This window comes from Bufo gargarizans, chromosome 6, assembly GCF_014858855.1.
Source record: "Bufo gargarizans isolate SCDJY-AF-19 chromosome 6, ASM1485885v1, whole genome shotgun sequence".
NCBI lineage: Eukaryota > Metazoa > Chordata > Amphibia > Anura > Bufonidae > Bufo > Bufo gargarizans.
In genome coordinates, this window is record NC_058085.1 from 200,783,022 (window position 1) to 200,801,608 (window position 18,587).

Below are 18,587 nucleotides of genomic sequence, written 5' to 3' on the forward strand. Positions count from 1 at the left end.
CACCAGACAGAGGGGGGCCCTGTAGAAAGCACAGCTGGTATGCTGGGAGGCTGGAGGGCTCATAACAGTATGTCAGCGCTTGTGTTTCCGGACGTCGAAGGGAGGGCACTTCCGGTAGGTGGAACGCATCGTAATGACGCGATGCGTCACTTCCGGTCTTTGGAACGCATATTGGAACGCATGAGCGGCCAATGATGCTGAAAGTTCCTGGTCTGTTTGTGCTTCTCACTAGCTGTTAATTTAACCACAGTAATTGGATCGAAATGGTTCTATAGTCCCCTACTCACATAAAATCAGTGATAGGAGGACTATAACCTATATTTTGAGCCCCAAAAATACCAGGTCTTAATCGGAGGGATTCTAATGGTAGCACAATATAAACATCATCACGTGTATATAGCAAAGATTACGGGGGCCATATAGACGTGAGAAGGAAGGATTGGAGTGACAATGATGTATGTCATTTTTCCTAAGATATGGTGCTTTACGCACCGGCATTGACAAAAGGGGGACGAGCAACTAGGGATATTTATATAGGATAGGACAGAGGAATAGTCTCTGATAAAGGAATTAAGGGGTTTGTGACGAAATGTTTTAAATCAAATAAAACATGTATATGTGAGTCGCTCATTGAGACCGCTTGGTGACTGTGACCGGAATCGATAAATCCATTCGGATTCTTTTTGGAGTATCTTCCGGTCCCAGTCCCCCCCTCTTAGAGGTTTGGGAATAACCTCAAGTACTAGAAACTTAAGGGTGCTTAGGTCTCCCCCATGTTGATCGTTAATATGGTTAGCAACGGGGGTGTCTTTTTTCTTTGCTATGTCGTTGATGTGTTCGCAGACTCTACGTCTAAGTTCCCTGAAAGTCTTGCCGATGTAATCTTTCGGACAGGTACACTGACATATATAGACAACTCCCTGTGTTTTGCAGTTAACGAAGGAGCCTAACGTTTGGACGATACTGGTTGTGGAACAAGTGACCGTTTTAGAAATACGTATATATTTGCAAGCCTTACAGCTACCGCATCTGAATGTCCCTTTCGGTTGTCTGTCCAGCCATGTTCCCTCCTTTTTTATGCCGGTGTAGTGGCTATGCACGAGCCTGTCTCTGAGGCTCCTCCCCTTGCGATATGTTATTTGGGGGTAGTTAGAGATGGCTTTGGACAGGTCTTTGTCCATCATTAGGATTGGCCAGTGAGTTTTTAAAATGGCAGTGACTTCACTGTTAGCTGCGTCATATGTGGAAATTAGGCGAATGGTTGAGCTATCCTTGTTATCTTTTGTTTTTGGTATTAATAAATCGCCCCTATCCCTGTTCTCAGCTGCCTGAAAAGCTTCCCTTAAAGTAGACCTCGGGTACCCTCTCTGTAATAATCTATTTCTTAGTTTCCTTGACTCCTGGTAGAAGTTTTCTTTGTCAGAGCAGTTACGGCGCATGCGTAAATATTGGCCTTTTCGAATACCTCTTTTAACTGCTTGTGGGTGGTGACTATTCCAGTGTAAAATGTTGTTTGTGGCAGTCGGTTTTCGATAGACATTTGTAGTCAGATTTCCTGCTACAGATGTTACTTCCACATCCAAGAAGGTGATGCTCTTGGATTTAATTTCGCTGGTGAATCTTAGTCCCACGTTATTATCGTTAAGGGCAGAGACGAAGTCACAGAATTTCTCTTTACTGTCACCCCACACTACAAAGATGTCATCAATATAGCGGGTCCAAAAGACAATCCCACTATTCCACCACATCTGGTGATCGGGGAACACAAATTTGTCTTCCCACCAGCCCAGGAAGAGATTCGCATAGGCGGGGGCACAAGGGCTGCCCATAGCGGTCCCCCTGAGCTGGTGGTAAATGGACCCGCTATATGTGAAGAAGTTGTGTGTAAGAGTGTATTCCAGGAGGCTCATGATAAAGTTATTGTGATTTTGAAACTGAGTGCCCCTCGATCTCAGGAAATGGGCCGTAGCTGCTAGACCTTTATCGTGTGGTATGGATGTGTACAGGGATTCCACGTCGATACTCGCAAGATGGCAATGAGAGTCGACGGAGATGGTTTCAATTTTTCGAAGGAAATCCATCGTGTCGCGTGTAAAGGATGGTAAACAGGACACAAATTCTTTTAATGTTTGATCAAGGTATGTCCCACAATGATGGGTCAGGGAATCCATACCTGATACAATTGGGCGTCCCTTCAAGGGAGTTACTCCCTTATGTATTTTCGGGAGGCAGTAAAAAGTGGCCAGCTGTGGGTTTTTAGGGAGAAGATATGCATATTCTGATTTTGTAATCACCCCCTGTTCTAAGCCCTGTTGAAGGATCTCTTTAAGTTGTTGCTGGAAGACTAGACTAGGGTCACTCGGTAGAACTCTATAGCTGGTGGGATCCCTAAGTAGGTCAAGGCACATTTTTTTATAGTTAGGATGGTCTAGAATTACTAGATTCCCACCTTTATCTGATGGTTTTATAATGATGGTGTTATCTGTCTCCAGGTTCCTAAGAGCCATCGCCTCGTCTCGGGACAGATTATAGTCTCTCGGATAGTTGACATTTAGCTGTTCCAGGTCATTGCTGACCATTTTAACAAAAATGTCAATATGTTCCGAGCTCATAGGGGGTGGTAGTCTAGTACTAATGGGGCGAAGATTGGTAAAGGGACCGTCTCCGGGATTTTTATTCCCCTCCTCATATAGATCCATGAGGTTTTGGAGGTCGGGAAAGTCCTCTAGGTCAATTCCCAGGTCATGGCATATTTGCCTATTACTATTTTGATAGAATTTATGCCATTTGAGCCTTCTGCCAAACAAATTAAGATCTTTGATCCACGTAAAGATGTTAAACCTAGTAGTTGGTACGAATGAAAGACCCTTTTGGAGAATGGTGGTTTCAACATCTGTCAGGGGTCGAGAGGACAGATTAATAATTTGCAGGTTATCGGTTAAGGGCGACTGTCGCCTGCCCTTACCCGCTCCCTTAGCTGATAGGGGCCCTGGCTGTTGGTTAAAAAAGGAACCAGGGGTTGTTGTTGAGTAGCTGTGAAGGAAGAGGAGGTGGAGGAAGAGGAGGGAAGAGAGGACTGAGATAGTGCCCCAAATATTCACCTAAAGTTTCATTCACATCAGAACAATGAAAATTATGAAAGTCCTGGATCTGACATACAACTGAAGCCAATGGTGTGAATGAAGTATAATTCGGTTCTCATGTGACAGACAGTGATGCAGATTACAGGCCTCTTCCGGCCTACAGCCTGAGCTGTCTAGGGAAGGTACAGACAAATGTGTTGATGTCATCAAGCATGTCTATGTAGGAGGCATGCCCTCTCCTAGGCTACTGGCTTAAAGTGGGCTGAGGTCCATGAGAGTAAACACTAGGGCATACAGTTGATGGCTACTGAGCCTTAAATTGGATACAATTGTAAGAGGCACTTAACCTGAAATCTACTTGGGATTAATAGGCAATCAGCTTGTCAGTCACAATTGAGGTTTGTTGACCAGGTGTGTAAACCATTAGCAGTCTAATACATTTTAATCAGAATGACAGAGACAAGGACCATTACCCCACATGGGGCTGTGGCTGCTGTGGACCACAACGTCATATAGATAAATGATGTATGGTTGGATCTGTAAACTGCAATTTCATATTGATCAAAAAAAAAATTTGACAGTCTATGGTGGAGTCGCACATTGTTGTGTTTCTTTTGCCAGAATTATTGCAATTTTTTCTCTCGAAACTTTAGATTATTTTGCTTAGTTTTCTAATAACCACAGAAATAAGAAGGCACTAAGCGGATCATAGTTCACAAGCCTAATATAGGGCTTGTATGAACAGCCTGGTTGCACCTTCTGTTCAAATTAGTTGAGCATTGTATTAGGCAGCTTCAGTCAGAAAAATGTGAAACACTAAGTTGTGTTGATGGGATTTTCTGGTTCTTTAAAATTGATGGTCCATGCTTAGGATAGGCTATTAACTTTAGATTGGTAGCAATCCAACTCTCAGTTCCCCTGCCAATCAGCTGTTTGAAGTGGCCATGGCACTCTGGAGATCCCCAAGTCCCCTTTCCTGTTTACCTGGCACAACTCCATACTTTTGATAGCAGCTGTGGCTATTATTACAATTCACTGCACCTTCAGTGAATGGAACTGAGCTGTAGTACCGGGCAAAGCCACTACTATGGAGCTTGGCTCCTGACAGCCTCACTACATCAGATGTTGGAGGGAAGGATTATTGGGAATGTTGGAGTTTTACTTTTGTGTATGGCGCAATGTAAATGATGAAAGGGACTGCTTAAAATGGCTGATTGGTGGGGTGCCAGGAGTTGGATGACCTCTAATCTAATATTGACGGTCCATCCTAAGAATAATAAACAGAATAATGTATCATCAAATTGTTATCCTTGAGAGTAATTTCAGTGTAAATAAATTTGAATCATTGTATAAGATTAATTTATGCAACTTTCTAGTATGTTTCTATTCTGTTTCAATTGCTCACCATTTTAAAGATTTCTGTTTAATATGAGTGCACGATAAGAACATTCTGTAACACTTTTCACAGCTGAGAGTTTGCTACCATTGTATCCCATGTAGGCAATCCTCTGTGAGCTGAATACATCAACAACTGTCTCTCTCTCTGCTACAGTCTATACTATAAAAGTGAATGTCTGTCCTCTATAGGCATTTAAATGTCTGAAACACTTTTGGCACATGGGGAAATTGGATGTTCAGGAAGGTTTTCGTAAATGTCATGACTATACCAGACGTCATTGGGCCATGTTCAGAGTGAAAGGAAGGCGCTATCTCCAGTGTCTCCATCTACCTTCTTTGCATAGGTAGCTATGTTGGATCAGCCATGTGCCTTACCTACAAGCAAGTTGACCGTTTAGTCCTCATTAGTATTCTGTCACTAAAAGTCAGACTACAGTTTTTTTGGACAATTTTCCCAATCAGTGCACTGTTGTCCTAGATCTCAATTAATAAAATATTCCAGTTGCAAATTTTTATTCATTACATAGTGGAATGCGTTGAGAACAATAAAACATAAAACTGATCAATGTAAATCAATATTAATATCCCATGGAGGTCTGGATTTGGAATGATACTGAAAATCAAAGTGGAAAATCAAATTTCAGGCTTATCCAACTTCAGTGGAAATGCTTCAAGACAAGGAAATGGGGCTCAGTAGTCCACGTGCCTGTATGACCTCCCTACAATGCCTAGGCATGCTCCTGATGAGATGGCGGACGGTCTCCTGAGGGATCTCCTCCCAGACCTGGATTAAAGCATCAGTCAACTCCTGGACAGTCTGTGGTGCAACTTGGCATTGGTGGATGGAACGAAACATGATGTCCCAGATGTGCCCGATTGGATTCAGGTCTGGGGAATGGGCAGGCCAGTCCATAGCATCAATGTCTTCATCATGCAGGAACTGGTGACACACTTCAGCCACATGAGGCGTTGCATTGTCATGCATCAGATGGAACCCAGGGCCCACTGTACCTGCATATGGTCTCACAATGGGTCTGAGGAGCTCATCCCGGTACCTAATGGCACAGTCAGGGTACCTCTGACTAGCATATGGAGGGCTTTGTGGCCCTCCAAAGAAATGCATCCCCACACTATTACTGACCCACTACCAAACTGGTCATGTTGGAGGATGTTGCAGGCAGCAAAACATTCTCCATGGTGTCTCCAGACACTGTCACGTCTGTCACATGTGCTCAGTGTGAACCTGCTCTCATCCGTGAAGAGCACAGGGCAGGCCAATGCCGAATCTGCCAATTTTGGTGTTCTCTGGTAAATGCCAATCGCCCTGTATGGTGTTGGGCTATAAGCCCAACACCGACTTGTGGACGCCCGCGCCTCATACGACCCTAATGGAGTTTGTTTATGAGAGTTTGAGCAGACACATGGATATAAGTGGCCTGTTGGAGGTCATTTTGCATTGCTTTAGCACTGCTCCTCCTGTTCCTTCTTGCACAAAGGAGGAGGTGGCAGTCCTGCTGCTGGTTTGTTGCCCTCCTACGGCCCCCTCCACGTCTCCTGGTGTATTGGCCTGTCTCCTGGTATCTGATCCATGCTCTGGACACTGTGCTGACAGACAAACCTAACCTTCTTTCCACAGCTCGCATTGTTGTGCTATCCTGGATGAGATGGTGGTCACCACCTGCAGAACTACTCCTTTATACGGGTTGTCTTGCTAATTTCCTATCATTTCTACCTCTTGTCTGTTCAATCTGCACAACAGCAGGAGAAATTATTCCCAATCAGTGTTGCTTCATAACTGGACAGATTGATTTCACAGAAGTGTGATTGATTTGGAGTTACATTGTGTTATTTAAATGTTCCCTTATATTATATGGCACTGTTGTTCTCTCTTATCATTATTACCTTTATCAGAGAACCATTATCTGAACTCGGAGAACCCCTTTGAGGAGTTGCAGGATTAGTTTATTCTTACAACTCCATTGACACCACAATGGATCCAGAACAAATACTACAGTACCCAGTTGACTTTTGATGTATTTTTGGAGTAAAACTACATAATATTATTGGTGGCATAAACTTGGACTACACAGTATTTTTTGGCGCACAGACACATTCGTTTGGCTCATGGACAAATTTTGGGCACAAGGATGGATTTCTGATGTAAATAAATAACAGGATTTATCATACTCCAAAATTTACAAAGGCCCATGCTCCAGAACAGTTCATTTGTTTAATATTAAGACTGTGATTCGTATTCTTAGACGGTGTAAAGTGCACTACTATTAGTAGACTGTCCCAAAGTTGTTGTTTTTTTATCACAACACAATAACATAGTTTTAATATGTTCCCTTTTGATATTCAAGTGCTGTGAGCTCAGTGAGCCTTGAGACACAACAGGACAAGATAACGTCTGTTGTGTACCTGGACTGCATTGATCTGTAAACATATTCACCAAATGCATCAATGAAATCCATGATACTGTTTATTATAAAGAGGCCGTGTTTCTGGAGATGTCAGATGCTGAGCCGAAAGGCATGGGATTTTGATTCAGTTATGTTGGAAGAAAGACACATTTAATTACTCTGCAGCTATTCATGAAGGGACAGATCCATCCATTATATTGATGGCTTCTTGGAGCTCTTGTTTGGCTGTAGCCATGCTTTATTAATGGGACTTTTAAGGAGATATGGCACAGAAAATCTAGAGATAAGACATTGTTGTCTTAACCATTTCTGTAGCAGATACTGCATACAGTTGTATCACATATCATGTTAGGCCCTGCACTAATTCAGAGTTACTATTTTCATTTTAGGGTACAAACCAACAATATATGTGTAATGATTTTCATGCCCTTCTCTAATTTTACTATTGATGTTCCCAGTTCAGCTGCAGTAGTAGACAAATACCTGCCAAGATAGTTTTGGAATATTCCAGGACTGCACTGATAATGAGAATTAGGGATCATGCACACAACAGTATTGCTTTTTCAGTGTTTTACGGTCCGTTTTTTTACGGATCTATTGTTCCGTTTTTTGTTTCCGTTGTGTTTCCGTTTTCTTTCCATATGCCATATACAGTATACCGTAATTACATAGAAAAAATTGGGCTGGGCATAACATTTTCAATAGATGGTTCAGCAAAAACAGAACGGATACGGAAGACATACGGACCCATTGACTTGAATGGAGACAAGCACTGTGATTTGCGGACAAGAATAGGACTTGTTCTATCTTTTCATGGTATGTAAATACTGAAACGGAATGCACACGGAGACACTTCTTTTTTTTTTTGCTGAACCATTGAAATGAATGGTTCAGTATATGTACCGCATACTGAACTAACAAAAGGCCAGTATACTGAACGCAAAATACTGTCGTGTGCATGAGCCCTTAAGGTGTTGAAGAGATGCAGTGCCCTCCCAGTTTTCCCTGCATCGCGGTGGTCCTAGTCAATGGCTGTGCATGGATCACCAAGAGGTTGTCCCCCGCTAATCTGAAATATGCGATCACTTTTTGGGATGAGAAGCAAATTTTTTCTTTCTGTGCCCAGATGCAATATATGTTTCAGCCCTCTACCCATCACCCGCTTCACTTTTTATGTCAATGTTAGGCTACTTTCACACTGGCGTTTTGAATTTCGTTTGTGAGATCCGTTTCAGGGATCTCACAAACGGTTCAAATCGGATCAGTTCAGCCCCAATGCATTCTGAATGGATAAGGATCCGTTCAGAATGCATCAGTTTGGCTCCGTTCTGCCTCCATTCCGCTCTGGATGCGGACACCAAAACGCTGCTTGCAGCGTTTTGGTTTCCGCCTGGCGATGCAGAGCCAAACAGATAAGTCCTGACTTACAATGTAAGTCAATGGGGGCCAATCCGTTTTCACTCACACAAGATGGTGCAATTGAAAACGGATCCGTCCCCCATTGACTTTCAATGTAAGTCAGGACGGATCCGTTTTGACTTAGACTTTTTTTTGACAGAATAATGCAAACAGATCCGTTCTGAACGGATACAAGCGTTTGCATTATAGGTGCGGATCCGTCTGTGCAGATACCAGACAGATCCGAACCTAACGCAGGTGTGAAAGTAGCCTTAGTAACATACCTAATGTTGTTTAAAATCTCCTATTGATGGTAAAGCTGTTACTCTTATGTGGTGGGGGAGATTTGGGCCCCTTTACGCAAAAGAGGCAACATGTTTAAGCCAGGGACCATGCTGTAGTCCTTTTAAGTCCTTTCCTGCCCCAGGAACCCGAGCCAAGATGTTAATGCTATTCTAGCTCTACAGGGCTTATAGCTTCACCCCTGCCATACCCTATAACCATGTGTCTGCTTGAATCCCAAAACAAAATTGGTTCTTTTTCCAATATAGATGTATTGCCTAGAGCCATTCAACCGTTGTGCATCAGTGCCAATATCTCTGCAATACACTTTTAATTGTCTGTGCTTTAGAAAATGAGGTTTGTGTTTCATCAGCTGAGCGTTTTTATTCTTCTAAGGCCTCATGCACACGGCCACTGTGGGTCTGTTCTGTGCATTGGGGACTGAATGGGTCTTGAACAACTTGAATGGGTCCTTGATCTGTCCGCACCGCAAAAAAATAGATCAAGTTCTATTATTTTGCGGTGCGGAGGCATGGCCAGAAACACCACAGAATCACTCTGTAGTTTTGTCCCCATTCATTGTCAATGGGGACAAAACTGAACTGAACAGAACTGAATGCTCCAAAATGCATTCTGTTCCGTTTAGTTGCGGTCCCATACCGGAGAGCAAACTGCAACATGTTGTAGTTTGCTTTCCGTCCTGGGATGCGGTTTTGCTGGATCCGGCAGGGTCCAGCAAAAATTCTTCCATTTCTGATAATACAACCGTCTGCATCCGTTATGAACGGACCCCGTTGTATTATTTTTAACATTGCCAAGACGGATCCGTCATTACCCCCAATGCAAGTCAATGGGGACGGATCCGTTTTCTCTGACACAATCTGCCACAATAAAAAGCTGATCCGTCCCCCTTCGACTTTCAATGGAGTTAATGACGGATCCGTCTTGGCAATGTTAAAAATAATACAACCGGATCCGTTCATAACGGATGCAGACGGTTGTATTATCAGAAATGGAAGCATTTTTGCTGGACCCTGCCGGATCCAGCAAAAGCGCTAATGTGAAAGTAGCCTTATTTCACTCTTTTCAATGCAAAGAATGACACTGCTTCTAATATGCAGCTTTTCTGCAAAAAAATAAAAATAATCTGCAGCGTGTGCACACACCATTTAGTGCCTTTTTTCTGCTGCATATTAGGCTACATGCACACGACCGTATGTGTTTTGCGGCCTGCAAATTGCATCCTTATGCCATCCGTTTTTTTTTGAGGATCCATTGTAACAATGCCTAAAACGTACAAGAATAGGACATGTTCTTTTTTTTTTGTGGGGGCTACAGAACAGACATACTGATGCGGACAGCACTCTTGAAATGACCCATTGACCAATTGCATTGAAATGAATTGGTCCGCATCCTATCCGCAAAAAAAAAAAAGGAATGGACACAGAAACAAACAACGTTCGTGTGCATGTAGCCTTAGAAGCAGAAATGCAGCAAATGTGAACCCAGCCTAAATTGACATGCTGCAGATTTCAAATCCACAATACTGCAGCTTTTTTAGCTGCATTTTTGGCACAGCATGTGGGTTAGGCCCCTTTCACACGGGCGAGTATCTAATTTGCTGAGTGTGAAGCCTCATGCAGACGTCTGTGGAACACGGTCCATGAGATACCGGACTGGCATTGCAGAGGTGCATGGCGTCATTGGTTTCTATGATGCCGTGCACTCTTGCAATGCCAGTCTGGCATCTCACGGACCGTGTTCCACGAACGTCTGCATGAGGCTTAAGGCCACCTGCACACGGGTGTGGGTTAATGCACATAAGATCTGTACTAATTTCCATGCGGATTTATGTACATTTCTGCAGCATATCTGCACCAAAATCCACAAGGTCTAATTTGCTGAGTGTGACGGCACCCTAAGGCCACCTGCACGTGGGTGCGGGTGAACACACATAAGATCTGTACGAATTTCCATGCAGATCTATGTGTGTTTCTGTAGCATATCTGACTAAAATCCACAATGTCTAATCTGCTAAGTGTGAAGGCACCCTAAGGCCACCTGCATATGGGTGCGGGTGAATGCCCATAAGATCTGCATTATTTTCTGTGAGGATTTCTGTGCATTTCTGGAGCATATCTGCACCAAAATCTGCATTGTCTAAGGCAGGCATCCTCAAACTGCGGCCCTCCAGCTGTTGCAAAACTACAACTCCCAGCATGCCTGAACAGCTTACAGGTATCAGCCTACAGCAGGGCATTGTGGGAGTTGTAGTTTTACAACAGCTGGAGGGCCGCAGTTTGAGAATGCCTGGTCTAAGGCCTCTTTCACACGACCGTATGGCTTTTTCAGTGTTTTGCGGTCTGTTATTCACGGATCCATTGTTCCGTTTATTGTTTCCGTTGTGTTTCCGTTTCTGTTCCGTTTCATTTTTCCATATGGCATATACAGTATACAGTAATTACAGAAAAAATGGGACTGGGCATAAAATTTTCAATAGATGGTTCTGCAAAAACAGAACGGATACGGAAGACTTACGGATGCATTTCCATATGTGTTCTTTTTTTTGCGGACCCATTGAATTGAATGGAGCCACGGAGCATGATATGCGGGCAATAATAGGACATGTTCTATCTTTCAACGGAACGGAATTATGGAAACGGAATGCATATGGAGTACATTCAGTTTTTTTTTGCGGAACCATTGAAGTGAATGGTTCTGTATACGGACTGTATACAGAATGCAAAAAACGGCCCGTTAACAGAAAAAAAAAAAAAACGGCATGTTGTGAAAGAGGCCTTACAGTAGTTTTTGGTGCAGATTTGATACGGTCTTGCCACAGATCTCATTCTTCCATTGAAAAGGGTTAAATCCGCAGCTAAAACCGCAAACATAATTGACATGCTGCAGATTTTGAAATCTGAAATGCAGGTCAATTTCCGCACAGAAAAATCTGCAAAGTGTACATGAGATTTGTGTTATAATATACACTTTGTTGATACTGTAATACGCATGCATTCCACAACGTGTACAGGTGGCCTAAGCATGCTAAACGTCTGCACTGTGTTCTCAGCCATTAAACCTAGATTTACTGATATAAATACTGTCTTCAATTGTTTCTAATAGGAGACCCTGCACAGTGACTTCACCTTGCAGCTATTTCCAATTGTTCATACAAATTTGCCAGCCAGCGTGTGCTCCAGCCAGAGTTGTAATACAAACTATCTTAGGCTTCTTTTACACTCGCATTAGACTTGAGGATTCATACTAACGCTTGCACGCGCTGCGGGTTTTGTCCAGCCACATCTCGGCATGTTATAGTAAATGGGGCTGGGGTGGACTTCCGGCAGCACATGTGTTTAAATGTTATTACGGATGGGCAGGCTGTTCCCCTGCCAGAACAGCCCGTTGGACAAGCCTAACACAAGTGTTAAAGAATCCTTACTTGTGATCAGCCCTTTAAACATAGCTTACTCTTTGCGTGCAAATCTTTGAAGTAATTTTATACAGAAAAGATTTGCATGAAAGGGCAGTTTTATTGGTGAAATTACATGGGCTGCCTAATAATCACAGTTAGGCCTCTTGCACTTGAACATTTTTTTTTTTCGGTTTCCATTCCATTTTTTGTGTTCCGTATACGGAACCATTCACTTCAATGGGTCCGCAAAAAAATAAAAAAAACTGAATGTACTCCATATGCATTCCATTTCCGTATTTCCGTTCTGTTCAAAGATAGAACATGTCCTATTATTGCCCGCAAATCACATTCCGTGGCTCCATTCATTCAATGGGGCTGTAAAAAAAACTGAATGGATTCGGACTGCATCCATATGTCTTCCGTATCCGTTCCTTTTTTTATGGAAAATTGAAAGTGTTATGCCCAGCCCAATTTTTTTTATCTACTTACTGTTTAAACATTATTGTATGCTTCCGTTTCCATTTGCGATCCGCAAGAAACGGATCACGAATGAAAACCAAACAGAAAATTGAAATGGAAACACAACGGAAACAGACTGCAAAATACGGGAAAAGCCATACAGTCCTGTGCAGGAGGTCTTACTCTTGCTGGATAGTAAATTTGTCCCAAGGCTAGATATGTGCTCTTGTATCTTTATACCACCTATTGGTTGTTTAATTTGCCATAAAATCATGTGGCAAAATTTGGGCACAATGTTGATGTAAAATATTGCATCTTAGGCCATATTCCTTTCACCTCTAAGCCATGCCTTCTTGGCACGCTAAGTGGAGTGGATTCTAATAGTGGATGTTCCAAAAATGTGGCAAACTGCACAAAATGTTGTTGCATTTTAATCCAGGTACAGCAATAGGATGATCCAGAATCATTACGACTCTGAATAAAGACAATTTTGGGAGCCAACTCCCTGCTGATGAGTATTTCCTGGCAATGCAGTGATGATATTGGATCATCCTGTTGCTGTACTGATTTCTCCTGTGTTTGGGTCCAGGGACATGTGGCAGCTTTATACTGATACCTTGCTGTTACATGGTGTTGTGCCCCATCGCAAAACTAATAAAGGTGAGCAACCGATTATCTTTTACATCATCCTATACTGAAACATATGACACTATTAGCGCCATATTTATTTTATATGTTTACATATTATGTGGCCACATAATGCTGTTTTCTGGGAGAGCATGAAATTATATTGACTGATGTGGATAGAATATAGTACAGCGAGCAGTCACATTATGGACTTTTAGCTACATAGGGTGTTGTGATCAGTACTGTGGGCCACACATGCTGCATGGATAACTAATCTTATGGTATCTCACTAAAGTGAGTACACACCACAATTATATTTTTTCATGGGACAACATTGAAGCTTCTATAACAGTGTAAATTTGGTCTGCCCTCAAAATAACTCAACAAACCGCCATTAATGTCTAAACCGCTTGCAACAAAAGTGAGTACACCACCACAAAATTAGCTAGAAAAAAAAAATATTTTAAAACTAGAATACCGTATATACTCGAGTATAAGACGAGTTTTTTGGCACATATTTTTGTGCTCAAAAAGCCCCCTCGTCTTATACTCGAGTCTCGATTTGGCCGACCTGAAAATGCCACTGCAGCGAGCGGCCCGGCCGGCGCGTGACTGACGTCTCTTAGTAACGCTCCTGCTTCCTGAAGTGGGAGGAGCGTTACTAAGTGATGTCAGTCACGTGCCGGCCGGCCAGCTCCCGCTCGCTGTAGTGCATTCATCGTGACAGTGAGTACAGAGGCCGGACCTGTTATCAATAGTAGAGAGCTTGTTTTACACACTAGTAAATTACTTTACACACAAAGCCAGTTATGTGCGCAGTTTAGGACACATAGGGCCATGAGGGGGTCCAGCATAAGATGCTATATGTCTTATGCTGCCCCCTCCATAGCCCTATGTGTCATAGCACATATCCCCTATAACAGCGTCCTCCACAGATCCACCCCATAACAGCGTCCTCCACAGATCCACCCCATAACAGTGCCATCCACAGGTCCCCATAAGTGTCCTCCACAGATCCCCCATAACACTGTCCTCCACAGATCCCCCACATAACAGCGTCCTCCACAGATCCCCCACATATGCTGCATTTCCCACCCTAGTCTTATACTCAAGTCAATAATTTTTCCCATTTTTGGGGGGTAAAATTAGGGGCCTCAGCTTATATTCGGGTCGGCTTATACTCGAGTATATACGGTATGTTTTATATTTTAGATTTCCCCCTTTTGCTTTGATGACAGCTGTGCACACCATGAGGTACAAGAGTCACATGGAATGGCTTTTAGTTAACATGTATGCCTTGTCAAGACTAAGTTATTTTGTGGAATTTATTGCCTCATAGAGTGTTTGAGACAGTCAGTGGTGTTGTGCAGAGGTAGGGTTAGTATACAGTTCCATACAGTGTTTAGCACTATTCTGCTAATGTTCCATTACACATTATGGCAGGGACCACTCAACGAATTAAAGAGAAATGACAGTCCATCATTACTTCAAGACATGAAGGTCAGTCAGTCTGGAAAATTTCCAGAACTTTGAAGGTACCATCAAACTCTTTGATAAAACCAGCTCTCATAATCACTGTCCCAGGAAAGGAAGACCAAGTTACCTCTTCTGCAGAGGATAAGTTCATTAGAGTTATCAGTCACAGAAATAGTAGCACTTCAAATTAGAGCCTAGATAAATGCTTTACAGAGATCAAGTGCCAGACACTTCTGAAAATCACCTGTTCAGAGGAGACTACAAGAATCGGGCCTTGATGGTCCAATTGCTGCAAAGAAGCCATTACTGAAGAATAAAAATAAGAATAAGAGAATTGCTTGGGCCAAGAAACACAACACATTAGATCAGTGGAAATCTATATTTTGATCTGATGAGTAAAAATTTGAGATATGTTATTGCAACTGCCATGTCTTTGTGAGATGTACAAAAGTGAGTGGATGGATGGTTTCTACATTCCCATTGTGATGCATAGAGGAGGGGGTGAGATGGTGTGGGGTTCTTTACAAGTGATACAATTGGTAATTTATTCAAAGGCACACTTAACGAGCATGGGTACAACATCATTCTGGAACAACATGCCATCCCATCTGGTTTGCGCTTAGTAGGACCATCATTTTTTTTTCAACAGGACAGTCACCCCAAACACACCTCCAGGCTAAATAAGGGCTGTTTGACCAAGAGTGATAGTGATGGAGTGCTTCATCAGTTGAGATAGTTAGGGATGAGTTAGACCTCAGAGTGAAAAGCAGCCAACAAGTGCTCAGCACCTTTGGGAGCTTTCTCCAAACTGTTGAAAAACTATTTCAGACGACTACCTCATGAAGCTAAATGAGCGAATGCCAACAGTGTGCAAAACTATCATCAAAACAAAATGGGGCTATATTAAAGAATTAAAAATATAGAATATATTCTGGTTTAACACTTTTTTTCTTTACTTAATTTTATATGTGTCCCTTCATCATTTTCATGTTTTCAATATGAATCTATAACATAAAAGAAAAAAAAAAAAAACATGGAATGAAAGGGTGTGTCCAAACTTTTGACTGGTTCTGTACATTAAAGAGGACCTTTCATCTGGCAAAAAATTCTGAACTAAGTGTCATGATCTGTACAGTGGTACCCAGGGATCTCACTGCACTTACTATTATCCCTGGGCGCCGCTCCTTTCTTCTGCTATGCAGGCGGAGACTTAGTGGACTTGGTTATAGTAGGAGGAGACTGCCCTTGTTCTCCCTGGCGTCTTCTTCTCCCAGGCTGTAGCGCTGGCTAATCGCAGCGCAGAGCTCACAGCCTGGGAGTTTTTTTTCTCCAAGGCTGTGAGCTCTGCGCTGCGATTGGCCAGCACTACAGCCTAGGAGAAGGAAACGCACAGGAGAACAAGGGCAGTCTCCTCCTACTATAACCAAATGACCGAACATACCAGAGGGCATAGCAGGAGAACGGAGCGGCACCCAGGGATAATAGTAAGTGATCCCTGGGCGCAGCTGTACAGATCATGATACTTAGTTCACAATTTTTTGCCAGATGAAAGGTCCTCTTTAATATCTAGGATAAGTGTTCAGTGAAGTTGTCTCATCGCAGATAATGGGTGGTCAGACCCCCTTCACCTCCGCTCAACTCGACTTTTTCAAAGTGCCCATTATATTATAATAATCCCTGTGGAAAAAAGCCAAGCAGAGCTGACTTGAAACCAAGTTAGAATGATGCTTTCCTAGAGTTTCTGTCACTGTTTCCTAGCAATCAGTGTGGGTCCCAGTGGTCAGGCCAGCGTCGGACTTGCCCACCAGTGTACCAGAGGATCCTCCAGTGGGTCCCAGGCTCTTTTACCATAATGAGCCCAATGGTCCAGGAGAAAAAAATGGAGCTGCAATTCGAGCCAATAACTTACCACTAGGGTCTATATCTTAGAACCAAAACTTATTAGAGTATAATGATGATATGGGGGTTGGGCTCTGAGAATAATTTCCTCTGGTGGGCCCAAGGATTGGATATCATAGTGATATTCCACCATCGTATGTGATGAGAAAACCACTTTAAATTGCTTTTTGCTTTATGAGATTTTACAATTCTGATGTCAGTATTGGTTTATTATGTGTTGCTAAATTGTATTTAACATAGAACAAGGAGAGAGAATTTCATTATTATTTTTATTTTTCAGCCCTATTGAAACCTGCCAAAACTTTTACAAGGACTTTACTCTTCAGATCGATATGGCCTTCAACATCTTCTTCCTGCTCTATTTTGGCCTGAGGGTATGTGTTATTTCTGACATGTTAGAATGATATGGTGATACAGGAGATCTTGATAGTACACGACATGACAATTATTTAACAATATAGATGTTTAAAGGTTTTTTTGGGTTTAGCAAATAAAACCTTTGTCATTGCTTATAAAAAAGCTTTGACATTTTCTGCAATAACTGATGTAAAAATATCTTGTGTGTTTCAATATCTTTTCTTGTAATCTTTAAAAGAGAACCATCTTTGCTTACTTCCAGGATAAAGTTATATTCGTGTGATGGACTGGTCGTGTGATGGACATTACAATTATCAGAGCAGATTCTTGTAATGAGCCATGAACCTATGTGATTGCCAAATCAAATTTGCAACCTTTGGAAGTAAACAATGAAGGTCCTCATTCAACAATTACTAAGGATTGGAGAATAAAAATAAAAAAAAGGGGGGAAGTGAAGTGTTAGCTGAGTAAGCTTTGTGGTACTTTTGGGGGGCTCTTTCTCATTAGAGAGACCAACATGTATGCATGTGAAATATTGGAGTCCAACCAATGCTGCTCTGCCTTTCTGAATTTTTTTTTCTTCTGCTGGCATCAGATAGGTTTAGTGTTCTTTTCATTTTGGAAGGAAAGCTAATTTGGATAATTTCGGGTTTCTAGGAAAGATATTCAAATTAGCTTTCCTTTCAAAAAGAAAAGAACACTAAACCTATCTGATGCCAGCAGATGTAAGATACAAAAATTTTCAGAAAGGCAGAGCAGCATTGATTGTTCTACAATATTCCACATGCATGTATATTGGTCTCCCTAATGAAAAGGAGCACCCCAAAAGTACCCCAAAGGTCACTCAGCTAACCATGGCAGCTTTCTCTTGAGCTACTTAGTACTTTTGTTTTTTTTAGAAGGAGAACTGGCTTGCATGTCTCATTTCCAGTGAAGTATTATGCATGGGTCTCTCTCACCCTCACTTATCTTCTATAAATCATATTTATTCTCTAAATCTTTTCAAAAGAAATTGAGTCCTAGGAGACCAGAGAATGTTATATACAAATTTTCAGAGCATTATTGATTTGCATAATATCTGCAAAGTATGTATTTGCAAACAGTGATACAAATAACATATCAAGAAATGATCCTTGAGAAAGTGGGCAGCTTTTGCCTCCAGGTTAAAGATTGTCTAGAAATGAAAGTTGTGGTTTATTGTGTCCTGGTGTTTATATATTGCAGTGACATGAGACAGCTCACGTGAATAAATACATGTTACTACTACTGCATGTTTTAATAATCATGTCTAGCCGTTACCTTGACTTACTTACAATGCCCCCTTCTTCTGACTTTTAATCTCCCTTGTTTTCACAGTTTATTGCTGCCAATGACAAGCTGTGGTTTTGGCTGGAAGTAAACTCTGTAGTGGATTTTTTTACAGTGCCTCCTGTGTTTGTTTCTGTTTATTTGAATAGGAGCTGGCTGGGTGAGTAGAAAAAAACTGGTTTATGTACAAATTTTTATGTTACCTGCAAGCATGGTCTGCACAGACTTCTTATCATCAGATCGAGTCTGTGAACACCTTAGGACAAACTAAACATATTGAGGCCTCATAATTTGTTTTGACCATTTTAGCAATTACGATACGGTGCCAAACAGCAACCATGTAGTACATAAATTAAAGGGCATCTGTCAGCAGATTTGTACCTAGGAAATTGGCTGACCTGCTGCATGTGTGCTTGGCAGCTGAAGGCATCTGTGTTGGTGCCATGTTTATATGTTCCT

At 42.1% G+C, this 18,587-nt stretch overlaps 1 protein-coding gene across 3 annotated transcripts in view; it reads left to right on the forward strand.

The window, feature by feature from the left end:
- KCNMA1 (potassium calcium-activated channel subfamily M alpha 1) overlaps positions 1-18,587 on the forward strand; it is a 731,805-nt gene that overhangs the window by 254,628 nt on the left and 458,590 nt on the right. For all 3 annotated transcript variants that reach the window (XM_044299035.1, XM_044299036.1, XM_044299034.1), the window contains exons 4-5: positions 16,744-16,837; positions 18,177-18,288. In XM_044299035.1, the coding sequence (XP_044154970.1) occupies positions 16,744-16,837; positions 18,177-18,288 (206 nt within the window). The remainder of the gene's footprint in view (positions 1-16,743; positions 16,838-18,176; positions 18,289-18,587) is intronic.